The 13614-nt window shown below is 35.0% G+C and overlaps 1 protein-coding gene across 1 annotated transcript; it reads left to right on the top strand.

Moving 5' to 3' along the window:
• The first annotated feature begins 3455 nt into the window (after positions 1-3455).
• On the top strand, positions 3456-7257 carry LOC122597087. The gene is made up of 7 exons (XM_043769722.1): positions 3456-4107; positions 4293-4777; positions 4844-5179; positions 5270-5860; positions 5963-5988; positions 6107-6299; positions 7048-7257. The coding sequence occupies exons 1-7, from the start codon at positions 3456-3458 to the stop codon at positions 7255-7257; spliced, it is 2493 nt and encodes an 830-aa protein (XP_043625657.1).
• Positions 7258-13614: the final 6357 nt, after the last annotated feature.

A 13614-nucleotide genomic window follows, 5' to 3' on the forward strand; every position in this document is an offset into this window, starting at 1 on the left:
TTTATAACAAAATACAAGAAAGTTCACAAATTACAAAAAAAATTACATTAAAGTATTATAAAAATAATATTTAAAAAATTTTAAAAAATAAAAATGTGAATACCGGAACGGTAATACCGAAAATATTAAAAATAGTTGTACTGGGGTACCCTCCGATACCGGTATTGTGGGTAATGCTACCGGTATTTAAAACATTGTATGTACGTGTTTGCATTTGAAAGTGATTGAGAAGATCCTCAAATGTAGGTATATAGGTTTTTGTTTTGTTTGGGTTAAATTGGTACCGGTAATTTTTGTTTGTTTTGTTTTTTTTTTTAAATTTTCCTGGATTTGTTAACGCCGAGGACGAAAAATGCAAAAACGATAAACCACAGAGACGATTTTTGCACTTAAGTCTATGAAAAGACGAAAATGTCCCTCACGTGACTTGCATGTAAGGGTGTTAACGACAAAGTTATAACGGCAGGGACGAAATGCAAACCACGGGGACGATTTTAGCCAAAAGTTAACGGCGAGGATGAAAAATGATTATTCAAAAAACCACAGGGACGAAAAAAGTACTTTGGCCATATATATATATATATATATATATTGATGGTGGTGTTTTATTCTTGTCTTTAAATTTATGTTGTACAAGTAACTATCTAAACTAACACATACTTTAATGAGCAGAGAACCTGATCAATGCAATATAGCCTAGTGGTAAGTTACAGGATCGTTCACAGGGACGCGTTGCGTTACCTAATCTAGTAGTACGTGTAATTCTAGTTTGTTTGGGGGTTTGTCACTAACTCCTAATAAACTAATACTTTTGACAGTAAAATAAATAAAATCTAACCACGCGCTTTGCAGCGAGAGGCTAATCTGAAAATAGTTTGGAAAAAGCAAATAACAATAATTAAATTAAAATACTTGTTTGGCATCTCCGATCTCATGGTACGACCAATTACTATCTTACTGGTTTGTTAGCCTATTGGAAACTTAATCATGGTTCAGATTCTCGTTAGATTCACTTTACTTAGTTAGTAGTGTTGTCGCTAGACTTACACTACCCATTAAAACAAATTCTCGCTAGATTCATTGTTTTAAGCATTATGACCTAAAGTTTGTGTTACTAATTCATCTTTTAATTACCTGTGTCTTAAGCCATGGCCAGATATAATTCCCTCCGGTGACCACAGTGCTCGTTTCCAAGTCAAAGGATCGCGTCTGGTATTGTTAAGCTTCATTTTCAATTCATCCTAGTTACTATGGTTCTGGATCCCTCGGTTACAAGTGAATCACTTTTTACTTCTAGTTATAGACTGACTAGTTGTTTTCTGTCCTTGCATATTAGTCCTAGTGCATGATCATAGACAACCATTAGAATTAAACTAATATGTTCAGATATAAAACCAATAGCAACATGAATTACTAATAAACATAGATCTACAATAAACAATAAAGCACACTCCAACAGAATCTAAAAAAAAAAACAGTAAAACAATAAGCGTCTACATGATCACATTGATCCAAACAAGTATTCAGCCTACTAGCCTAGCATTATTAAAGGAATAACAAAGTCTGAGAAGATAAAAGACATAGTTCAATAACAAAGAGTAAATAAAGATGAAAGATCTAGACCAAGGTATTTAGATGCTCCAAAACCTTCTTGGAATATGCAATTTCGATTTAGGGTTATTCCTGGGCGGCTAGGGCTGCTGAATCGGCTCTTTCTCATGGTTTTGAGGGTTAGTTCGACTTAAATAGGTGTTAAAGTCGGTTTCAGATCTGGGCCGGCCAGCGGCGCTGGTAGACTGACCAGCGGCGCTGGTCCTAGGCTTCCTTGGGCTAGCGGCGCTGGTTGGTCGAGGAGCGGCCGCTGGTGAACGAGTAGCGGCGCTGGTTGGCTGGGGAGCGGACGCTGGTGAGTACCAGCGGCGCTGGTTAGGTGGCCAGCGGCCGTTGGTGGCTGCTGTCTTACACTTGTGTCTTTGTTTGGCTCCCGAACCACTTCCTTGTGTCTTGTAACTTCATAGGCTTCCTTCTTGAGTCACATGATGTCATTTACCCTCTCTCGCATCTTCCGGGAACCTGCATAATCACATCATTCAATAAGTACCAATAGTTCCGGAATAATAACTCATTTAAGCCTTTCTTTAGGGGTTTTTATCACAAAATGGACACTCATCATATATATATATAGGTGAGTTAGATTAGAGACTCCTTAATTTAGGGACCATTAGGGACATCTAACTTACACATGTGTAAGTTGTAGCTTCCACATATGTAAGTCGTGGTGGCGGTGGTCACCTTCGCCGCAGGATCATGGTAGTGGTGGTGGTGGTCGAAAGTGGTGAAATATGAATGTGTTGAGTCCCAATGAATGTTATAAATTTAATGATGACAAATCTGTGTGTAAACACTTGTAAATCTTTTGGTTCTTGTATAGTAATCTGGGTCAGTCTAAGCTGACTCAGCTCGCGACCCAGATTACGCTTCATACTTTGTGATTGTTATATCTTATGGAAGCAAGTGTTGTTCAAGTTGCATCAAATGGTCATAGCATTCAGTCCAAGTCAAAGAGGAGGATTGAAGATAGAAGATCAAGTTGTTGGTAGAAGACAGCTTGGGATTAGCAGTCAACTTGGAAACACTTAGACAGATTTGCTCTTGACAAACGAGCAATCTATGTCTGACAATCAGGTGAAGATTACAACCTAGATTTTGTGATAGGACGTATGACGTGACTAGGAAGGTTCCTAGAATCCAAGTTGGTGGTTTATTTGCATGTGCGTGTCCATACTCTCATTGGACGATCAAAATGACGTGCTGCAGGTTTGGGGACCACAAGTACGATGAAGGCACGATCTAATATTCCCTTGATTATCCAACAGAATTCTCATACGTGGACAAATGTGGACGCCAAGTGATACTAAAGCTTTCGCCTATAAAAGCTTCAATCCTTGAAGGCATATGTGTGACACTCCTTTGAATCATTCTTCACACAAGTTCTCTGCTCTTACACATAGCTTAGTCTGTGAGAAGTTAGCCTGCGCTGCTTCTTTTGAGCTAGAACATTCTGATTGTTGTTTGTCATTTCATAGGGTTGTTTAGATATTGTAGGTTATCTTATTTCCGCAACAACCCTGTAATTCTTTGTATAGATTATATCTTAATAAAGGATTACATTTTAAAAACGCAATCTGTGTCTAAGAATGTTTATTTTTCTTTACTGTTTTAATTGATTCTTTCTTACTATATTAAGTTATATATTTATCTGAATCTCTAAAACTATTTTCTTAAAGTTTGCTAAGGAAAAAACGAAAAGTTGTATTCACCCCCTCTACAACTATTTGTGTACATTATACTTTGGTATTCTGTTACAGCTTTGTGACTTTAGAAGTGGTATCAGAGCAGGGGTTAAGAATTGACTTGACTTGATCCTTGCTTATTTTCCTTAAGTGTAAAGCATTATGTCATCTATTGTAGATAATGGTTCTTCTACCCGACCACCCGTGTTTGATAAAGATGATTTCAGTGGGTGGAAAGGTCGTATGTCTTTGTTACTTAAATCTATTGACAACAATATGCCTGACATCCTTGTGGATGGTCCTTATGTTCCTACATCGACTGTTGTGGTTGATGCTGTGGTCGGGGAAGGTAACCCAACCATTCCTGCCACAGTTAAATCCATTGTTAAGGACAAGGCAGATTGGGGGGATGAGGATAGGAGATTAGCCAACTTGGATGTGAAGGCACGTAACTTCATTGTCCATGTTGTGCCTAAAGACATTTACCATTCAATTAAAATGTGTTCTACAGCTAAGAAAATGTGGGGTACATTGACTGTCATGTTTGAGGGTTGCTATACCTCCATGGAATCTACCATTACTACTCTCACTAGGAGGTATGAGAGATTTTTCTCTTTGAGAAATGAATCCTTGACTGACACTCATACCCGCTTTAATTTTTTAGTGAATGATTTAGCTGTTGTTGGAATTACTAAGAAAACTGATGTGTTGAAAAGTAAATTTCTTGATTCATTGTCACCTAAATGGAATAATTATATTTCTTCTGTGAAACTGAGTTCTGTGCATCAAGATCTTGATGTCCCTGGACTTTTTGGTTTACTCCATAACGAATAATGTTCAGAAGCTGAGAAACTAATTGCTATGGGTGATTCTTATAGTCGGCCTGCTAGTGTACTTGTTGCATCTATGACTGAACACCCAGTTCAATTTCAAATGAGATCATTCCATGCATCAATGAATATGTACCTGTGATTTCTAACACGAATTCTGTTTGTATAGAGTCTGATTGTGATGAATCTGATGGTGAGGACTTAGCCAATGAAGTGGCTTTGTTAGCTGAGAGGATAAGAAGGAGATCGTTCAACAAATTCAAAGGAAAAGGTAGAAGTGGGCAAGATGATAAGACCAAGAAGCCATTTGACATGTCCAAGGTTACTTGCTACAAGTGTGGTAAGTCTGGATACATGGCTGGTGATTGCAGATCCAAGGAGTCTTCCCAAGCTGTGTCATCCAAAGGTGGAAGAAATGAAAATTACTCAAAGCTCAAGACCAAATACAAGGCCTTGAAAGCACAAGTGGCTGAGCTGAGTAAGAAAATTGAAAAAGATGAGAAGAGTCTGATAGCCAAAGATTGGGCTGAAAGTGCTACATCCTTTGATGATGAAAAGTACAAGGATGCCAAGTGCTTCATGGCTAAAGAAGCTACTCAAAAGTTTGCTGAAGATCTTGCTAGAATTCAACAGCAATCTGAGTTAGCTCACAAGGCATCTTCAAGTTAGAATGCTCCACCTGAGGTAAATATCTTTTCCAATCTGTGTTATAATGAAAAGCTGTCAAGGTTAAATAGACTTGGTGATGAGGTTCTCTTGCAAAAACACTTTAATCAAGAACTTAAAAAGGAAATTTCAATCTTCAAACAAGAAGTAAGCTCAAAGAATTTTACCATTGAAAAACTTGAATCTGAAGTAAAAGCTCAAAAACAATTAAATGCCATTTTGGTCACTAAAGCTAAAACTTCAGAAGAAAAGTTTTTGAAAATTAAACATATAACTGAATCATGGTGTACTGGTTCTAAAAGAGTTGCACAATGTGTTAATGTGCAAGTTCCTCATCAAGTTCAAGCTATTTTTGATGGTGACTATGATAGAGTTATTGCTATCAGTGAAGTCTGTGCCATGGAGCCTTGTTATTAGCCTCCTTCACCACCCAAGATACAAACCAAAGAAAAGAATTCTAAACCAATTATATTGGCTCAGAAGTCTGGTATTGGGTTTAATGATCTTGAAAAAATTGGTCAAACCATTGGTGAAGTTGCGTCTGAATCTGATAGGGTAATTGAAATAAAACCTGAGGAAACTCTTGATTTGTCAAAACTCTCAATTACTCAATCTGTGTCAAATTCAAAGTCTAAAACAAACAATGGTGTATCTAAAAAGAATAAGAGAAAAGTTAGAGATCATAGTGTTCCAAAAGAGAAAAACAAGCTGTTAAAGAATGAGAAGTCTGATTCAAAAGGAAATGTTGTACCAACCAAATCTGTGTCAAGTTCTAATGACCTTAAGTTTGACACTGACAAAATGATTGCTAAATATGTTGAGTCCAGAAAAGGTAAGATTTCTAATGACTCTAATTTACTTTTAAGTGTATCTGATCCCAATATTGTTGATCAAAGTAAATTGAGGTCTGAATGTAAGAAGTCTGGAATTGGCAAAGGTTTCGCTGAAAAAGAAACTCTAAAAATTGCTAGAAAGAATTTCAAATTTGGTAAGGGTCGGATTAAGCAGCAATGGGTTTCTAAATGTGATAAGATTATCAGTTCTACTACTCAATCTGAGTCTGACCTTATGGTCAGCTTTGGTGAACCCATCCTTGGATGGGTTCCCAAAATGAACTAATATCTTATTACAAATGCAGGGCTATCATGATGCATATACCTGGCACTTGGACAGTGGGTGTTCCAAGCATATGACCGAACGTAAGTCCCTGCTATGTAGCTTTAGAACAAGCGCTGGTCCTAGTGTTACATTTAGAGATGATTCCCAAGGAAGAACATAAGGTTTTGGTATTCTTTCAAATGGTCTCCTTACTTTCAGAAGGGTATCTTATGTGAATGGTTTGAAGCACAATTTGATAAGTGTGAGTCAGTTGTGTGATGCTGGTTATGAAGTAAGATTTCGTTCTGATAAGGGAATTGTTCTGGATTTAGAAGGCAATGTGGTGTTGATTGCAAATAGAGATGAGTCCTTGTATTCTTTTGACATGAGAAATCCAACTGACTCAAAAGAAGTTTGTTTCATGTCAAAGACTCAAGATGAGTTAAACTTGTTGTGGCCATATCAATTTCAAAGACATCAACAAACTGTGTAAGCTAGAGTTGGTGTCTGCAATACCAGTAATTAAATATGAGAAAGACAAGTTGTGCGGCCCTTGTGAGAAAGGAAAGCAACACAAAGCTACATTCAAGTCTAAGACATGCTCAACCATTGATAGTTGTTTGGATTTGCTTAATATGGATCTGTTTGGACCAATAAGTACCCCCTCATTCACTGGAATGAGATATACTTTGGTCATTGTTGATGAATATTCAAGATATACCTGGGTTTTCTTTTTAAAGCACAAAAGTGATGCTGCTGACAGTATTGTTCATTTCATTAAACAAGCTGAAATACTCTACAAAAGACCTGTTAGGCAATTGAGAAGTGACAATGGAACTGAATTTAAAAATGTCACACTTAACTCTTTCTGTAGTGAAAAAGGTATTTCACAAGTTTATTCAGCAACAAGAACTCCTCAACAGATTGGTGTTGCAGAAAGAAGAAACAGAACTCTTATTGAAGCTGCAAGATCCATGATGGCACAAAACAATGTCAAAGCTCATTTTTGGGCTGAAGCAACTCATACAGCTTATTTCATTCAAAATAGATCTCTTATTGTGAAAAGACACCAGAAGACGTCATATGAACTTCTTAGGGGGAGAAAACCAGAAATTGGTTTCCTAAGAATGTTTGGAAGTCCTTGCTATATTCTAAATCAGAAAGACCATCTTGGAAAGTTTGATGAGAAAGCAAATGAAGGTATCCTACTTGGATATGCTACAATGATGAAGGCCTACAGAGTTTACAACAAAAAAACCAATACTATTGAAAACTCTGCAAATGTGACCATTGATGAAGGTTCCTCCAAGCCAGATTGCTCTCTACCTGAAGATGATAACATCAACTTTGAAGAATTGGCTGTTTCCTGAGAATGAGCGTCCCTCTAATCCACCAGATGAAGATAAGAATGCTCAAACTCAGGGGGAGCAAATAATTGAAGAAGAAGAGTTACCAATTTTTGAAAATGTGAAAGCTGATCCCTCCTCTCAAAAAATTAATCTATTGATTGACTCCCAAGCTGACTCAGATCACATTACTCCAGTCCAAGCTGATCTCATTGTTCCTCAAGACAATCAAGCTGGACCTTCAAATCTGAATCAGCCCATTGTCCAAGAATCAAGTAATACACATCATGTAACTAAATGGACAAGGAGTCATCCAATCAACTAAATCATTGGTGATCCATTATCTGGTGTAAAAACAAGAAGAAAGGCAACAGGAAACATCTGCATGTTTGTCAATTTTGTTAGTAAAATGGAGTCAACTGATGTTGCTGAGGCTCTGTCAGATCCTTCTTGGGTAAATGCTATGCAAGATGAGTTAACACAGTTTGAAAGAAACAAGGTTTAGGAACTTCTTCGAAGACCTCATCATTCTAAGATTGTGATTGGAACCAAGTGGGTCTATGGAAACAAGATGGATGAATGAGGAGTTGTGACCAGAAACAAAGCAAGATTAGTAGCTCTTGGATACAGACAAGAAGATGGGATTGATTATGATGAAACCTTTGCTCCTGTGGCAAGACTAGAAGCCATAAGAATGTTCTTGGCTTACTCTGCTCACAAAGGCTTTAAAGTTTATCAAATGGATGTGAAAAGTGCTTTTTTGAATGGGAAGTTGGAAGAAGAAGTCTATGTTGAATAAGCTCCAAGTTTTGAAAGCTCAAAGTATCCGGATCATGTGTTTAAGCTTAATAAGGCTCTCTATGGCCTCAAACAAGCTCCAAGAGAATGGTATGATACTTTGTCTAAATTTTTGTTAGAAAACAAGTTCAAAAGAGGTAATGTTGACAAGACTTTGTTTGTGAGAAAATATAATGGTGATATTTTACTTGTACATATATATGTAGATGACATAATCTTTGGTTCTAGCAGTGGAAGACTTTGCAAAAAGTTTTCTGAATTAATGTTTAAAAAGTATAAGATGAGCATGATGGGAGAACTTAACTGTTTTCTTGGTTTACAAGTTAAACAAACTAAAAATGGTTTTTTCATAAATCAAGGAAATTGTAACAACCGCACTTTTAATATTATATATGTGCTAGTTAGGTTGTCTACGTTCCCGCAAGCCATAGTTATACTTGAAGCTAGTAGGTAATGCCCCAAATTAGTAATCTAAAGTTAATGATATGTATAAGAATTTCCTAATGAAAATACCTCGGAACAAAAATTTTTAGAGGTGATCAATCGATACGATAATAATAACTTAAGACTCGCAAATTGAGATACCAATCAAAATTCCTATGGAATTCCCAACAAATCAAAAATAAAACCAAATCAAGAGGATATGATCATGATAAATAAAATTTTCAACTAAAAATATAATTGGAAGAATTATGTACGTAAAAGCGTCGAAAACTTAATAAGTAAGCATATAAGCTTAAAAATTAGTACAAATTTACAACCAATAACCTATGTAACCAACTAAAAATACAAAAATATATCCATACACATAAATATACATGACTTATACACATATATACATATTCCTAACTAAAACAACGAAATACTTACATTTAACTAACTAAACACTTACAAAACAAATACAAAATTTACATACACTTACACTTATACTTATACAACAATTTTTATAAAAATAAAAAGCTAAAAACCCCTTCATTTTCCCCCCTTGAGGCCGGCCCCCCTTACCCATCTCACACTCCCATTTTGAATTCACTTAACACTCATTTCTCACTCTTGAAACTCATACAAAACACACTCCTCACATTTTACACACACTAGTCATTATTCACTCTCCAAAAACTCTTCTCCTTCTCTCTTTTTCTCTTCATTTTCAGCAGCCACAAGTGAGTAAGAACACCCACAAAACTCATATAAACAACTACTAATAATAAGGGTTTAGGCTAGATTAATAAAGGATTGATTCAAGCATAGTTTAAGGGTTGTGTTAGGGCTTGAATAGGGATTGTTGGAGGCCATATTAGCCACGAAAATCTGCACCATTTCCTCTTCAAAAAGTGTTCTTCAAGGGTATATATCTTCATCTCTTTACTAGTTTAATCTTGTTCTTGTTTGTATTAAAAAGGTTTTATCAAAAGTCCATGTTTTCTTCATGTTTCTCTTGAATATACACTTGATGAGGGCAAAGTTGATAGGATCTTTCTTTCCATGGTCATGCATGTTGAATCCATGAAGAAAGATCCAAGGATTCAACTAGTTTAAGACCCAAAAGTGTGGATATATGTTTAATAGTTCTTGATGTGATTTTTCCTTTGCAAAATGGTTATATTTATGAATATTATGAGGGTTATATTTCTGGAAAATTTTATGAAAATATAGATTTGGTTGACAAAGTGTTGGATCTATAAAAGCTAGCATAAAAAAGGTGGATATGTGTTGATAGTTTGTAAAGTAACTTTTTATATAAAAAGATGAACATGTTGTATAAATATTTGCATATATATTTCTGGAATATTTCATGAAAAATATATTTTTATGTTGATGGATTTTTGATAGTTAAAACTTTATGTTAAAAAGTATTGATTTAAGTGCATATATGCTAGATTTAAGAAGGTTGGATTGTTGTTTGGATTATGAGATGAAGCTAGGTTTGTCATAAGTGAAAAATGTGTTAATATCAAGGTTAATATTCTGGAAAAATTATGGTAATAACAAAAATATGATTATGGAACCAAACAAGGCAAAATAGGCTTGAAATCGAAAACCGAAAACTTGTTAAAATGCATTTTGAGCACACACATGCACCATGACTTTATGAATATGAAAATGTGATGAACATAATGGAAATATGACATATTAAAAGTATAAAACTCAAGTCATTTGATGCATGGCAAGAATAAGCTCAAAAATCGTCTTTTCGGGTCAAATAATCACCAACCGAAAGCACAAAATTGCACATAGCACACCACCACCACAATCAAGACTTAGGTCATCAAAATATGATGGAAATTCTGGACAAAATGAAATAAGAACAAAAATCCCTTTTGAAGCATTTAATTTGGTTGAGAAATGAGGCAAAAATCACTATTTCGGTAAACGATTTTATGTTTAAAAGTCCTCAAATTATAAGGACACAAGAGAGGTTGAATGGTTACAAATTTTTATTAATAAAAGTTGCCTAAAAAGGCCTGGGATTTTTGGACAAAAGCTCTTGTGATGATTTCTAGGTGTTTTTATAATTTAGTGACTTTAAAAGGGATTTTAAGGAATAAATCAATCAATAATAAATTATATAAATCATGAACTTGGACAAAATCACATAACTAATGTTAAAATAACCTAAACCTACTGGAGAAAAATAATTTCAGGGAGAGGAACAAGTTTTACATAATTTAAGAATAAATAACTAAGTTAACATCACTAATTAATCATTATTATTAAATAATTAATAATAAAGCCTAAATAAATAGATAAAATATAATATTACAAGATTAAGAACATAATAATCAGTAGATAATTCAAATATAATTATCCATAAAATCTTTAAAGGTAATTTAAGAACCTCAGAATCATTATAAGGAATTATTTAATTAATTAATGAATAAATGGAATAAATAATTAATTAAATAATAATAAATCAAAGAAATTAATATAAATCAGAAAATATATTTTAAAATCCAAAACACTACAGTACCAATATCAAATAATAGTACCAAGCAAAGTGTGCAAAAGAAATCTCGCGAATCAAAGCCGAATTACCAAAATTCCAACAAATGCGCAAAAACGCTTAACGCAAAAACTACTCTTACCATCAATTCCAATTCAACCAAACATCTTGAACATCATAATGCACCTTGATTCCATAATTAAGTAACAACCAAAGATAGGCAAGCCTACTAGCATAAATCTCATGATCTAGTTCACTAGTTCATGTAACACGCACTTACGTTGTGTATATTTGAATACCATGGTTTAGGCTTGCTTGAGGGACGACACCACTAGGCTTACATCTCGTATTTGATCAGCCCCCTTTACTCTCAAATCAAGTGAGTCATAGCCCCCTTTCAAACTCTTTTATGTGTTTTACTTTCGGGGTGAAAAGCATGATAAATGAAACTACATTCTATATATGCAATGTTTCTTGAAAGAGAGTTTGTTGTATGAATTGATTCTTGATATATGAGTATGAAATGAAATTGTTTCGTATGTTCATGATAATAAAGGATTTATGTGATGAGCTTGACATCTGTCAAACCGCGGCGTTCGGTACACTACTATTTACTCCGAAAGTGGAGGCCTGTAGTTAGTTAGTTGCGCAACTAGGTTTCGTCCGCCCACCCAAAGCGTACCGTTGGAAGGTTGGTTGCCTTCGTGACAACCTCCACTTCTAGTCTGGCCCCCGGGTGTTCTAACTACCTTAAGATAATTGGGCGTCTCCATGGCACGACCCATTATCATTATTGTAATTATTATTACGGCACTTGATTGACAGCTTGTGCTATGAATTGAATTATTGGATTGTAATCGGACTTGAATAAAATGGTAGTAGTAGTGGCTCAAGCATTTACTCATCTAAGAAAATGAAATTAGACCCTCGTGGTCATATGACAAGGATTTATTTACATGGGTTAAAATTGAGTTGAACAAACGATTATCAAAGGAGGAATTAGAAATATTCATGGAAATTGGTGATTCCTAATTTATTTTGTGATGATGTGTATATATGCTTGTTGTATTAGTTAAAAACCTATGAACTCACTCAACTCTCGTAGTTGACACTTTTTCTTCATGCTTTTCAGGTTTAGAGCAGTAGGTTTGCTTATGGACCGCCTCTGGATGTTTGTATTTGTTTGATGTTTGAAGGCTTGTGATGCAAACAAGTATCTTTTTAATTCGGATTTGGATTTATGTAATGGTTTTAAACATTTGAATTTGAACTATGTAACCGGTTATTTTGGGATGATTTTAAGACTTTAATTATGATGTTTCCATTAAATCTTTTGTACCATGTCGTTCTGTGGCATCTCGTGTTTCCGCCATAGTCGGGGTGTTACAGAAATTATGTTAAAGATTTATTGAACAAATTTGGTTTTAATGATTGCTCACCTATGAAAACTCCTATGGGAACTGGTGATAAGCTTAGTGAAGATAAAAGTGGAAAACCCACTGATGTCACTGCTTATAGGGGTATGATAGGCTCTCTACTTTACTTGACTACCAGTAGACCAGATATTATGTTTGCTACATGTTTATGTGCAAGATATCAGGCTAATCCTAAAGAATTACATCTTTAAGTTGTGAAGAGAATCTTTAGATACCTTAAAGGTAGTCCCAATCTGGGTCTTTGGTATCCCAAAGACTCTGGATTTGATCTAATTGGCTATTCAGATTATGACTTTGTAGGATGCAAGATTGATAGAACAAGTACTTCTGGAGCATGTCAATTGCTTGGCAACAGACTTGTAAGCTGGTCTAGTAAGAAGCAACACTTAGTTTCTATTTCAACTACAGAAGCTGAATATGTTGCTGCAGGAAGCTGTTGTTCACAAGATTTGTAGATGCAATTTCAACTTCAAGATTATGGTGTCACTGCCTCAAAGACTCCAATATTTTGTGACAATACAAGTGCCATAGCAATCTCCAACAATCCAGTACTTCATTCAAGGACTAAGCACATTGATATCATATATCACTTCATTAGAGATCATGTGATGAAAGAAGATGTTGAACTGCATTTCATTCCAATTGAGAATCAGCTTGCTAACTTGTTCACCAACCCATTGGATGAAAATAGGTTCAATTGTCTTATAAGTAAGCTGGGAATGCTAAATATGTAAAAGGCAGTGTGATAAGTAATGATAAATTCAACCCCTTTGATTTTTTATCAAAGTTTTAAGGGCAAGCTGTGTTTCACACAGACTACCCTGGTTTACTTGGTATAAATCAAGTTAAAATGGGTAAGCTGAGTCTGACCCAGCTTGGGAGTTGATTTTATTATTAAATATCTCAGTGCATTTTATTATTTAGATTATTTAAGTTAGATTAACTTATTTATCATTTTTCTGATCAATGAGTGAGTGACACGTGTGGAGGCAACAGACATTTACTGCAAAAGTACCCCCACTAGTTGTCCTCGCCCAATCAAATTATTTCTCTTTCTTCCCTCCAAACGGTTATTTTAAATATATATATATTTTATCCGAATATATATATATATACTCATTTTAACCTAAATCCCAAATCAATTGCATTTTTCATACTCTCTTATTTTTCTCTCTAATCTGAATTCTGTTCCATTTAAAGCAA

The sequence above is a fragment of the Erigeron canadensis genome, chromosome 4 (assembly GCF_010389155.1).
Source record: "Erigeron canadensis isolate Cc75 chromosome 4, C_canadensis_v1, whole genome shotgun sequence".
In the NCBI taxonomy this organism is placed as follows: domain Eukaryota; kingdom Viridiplantae; phylum Streptophyta; class Magnoliopsida; order Asterales; family Asteraceae; genus Erigeron; species Erigeron canadensis.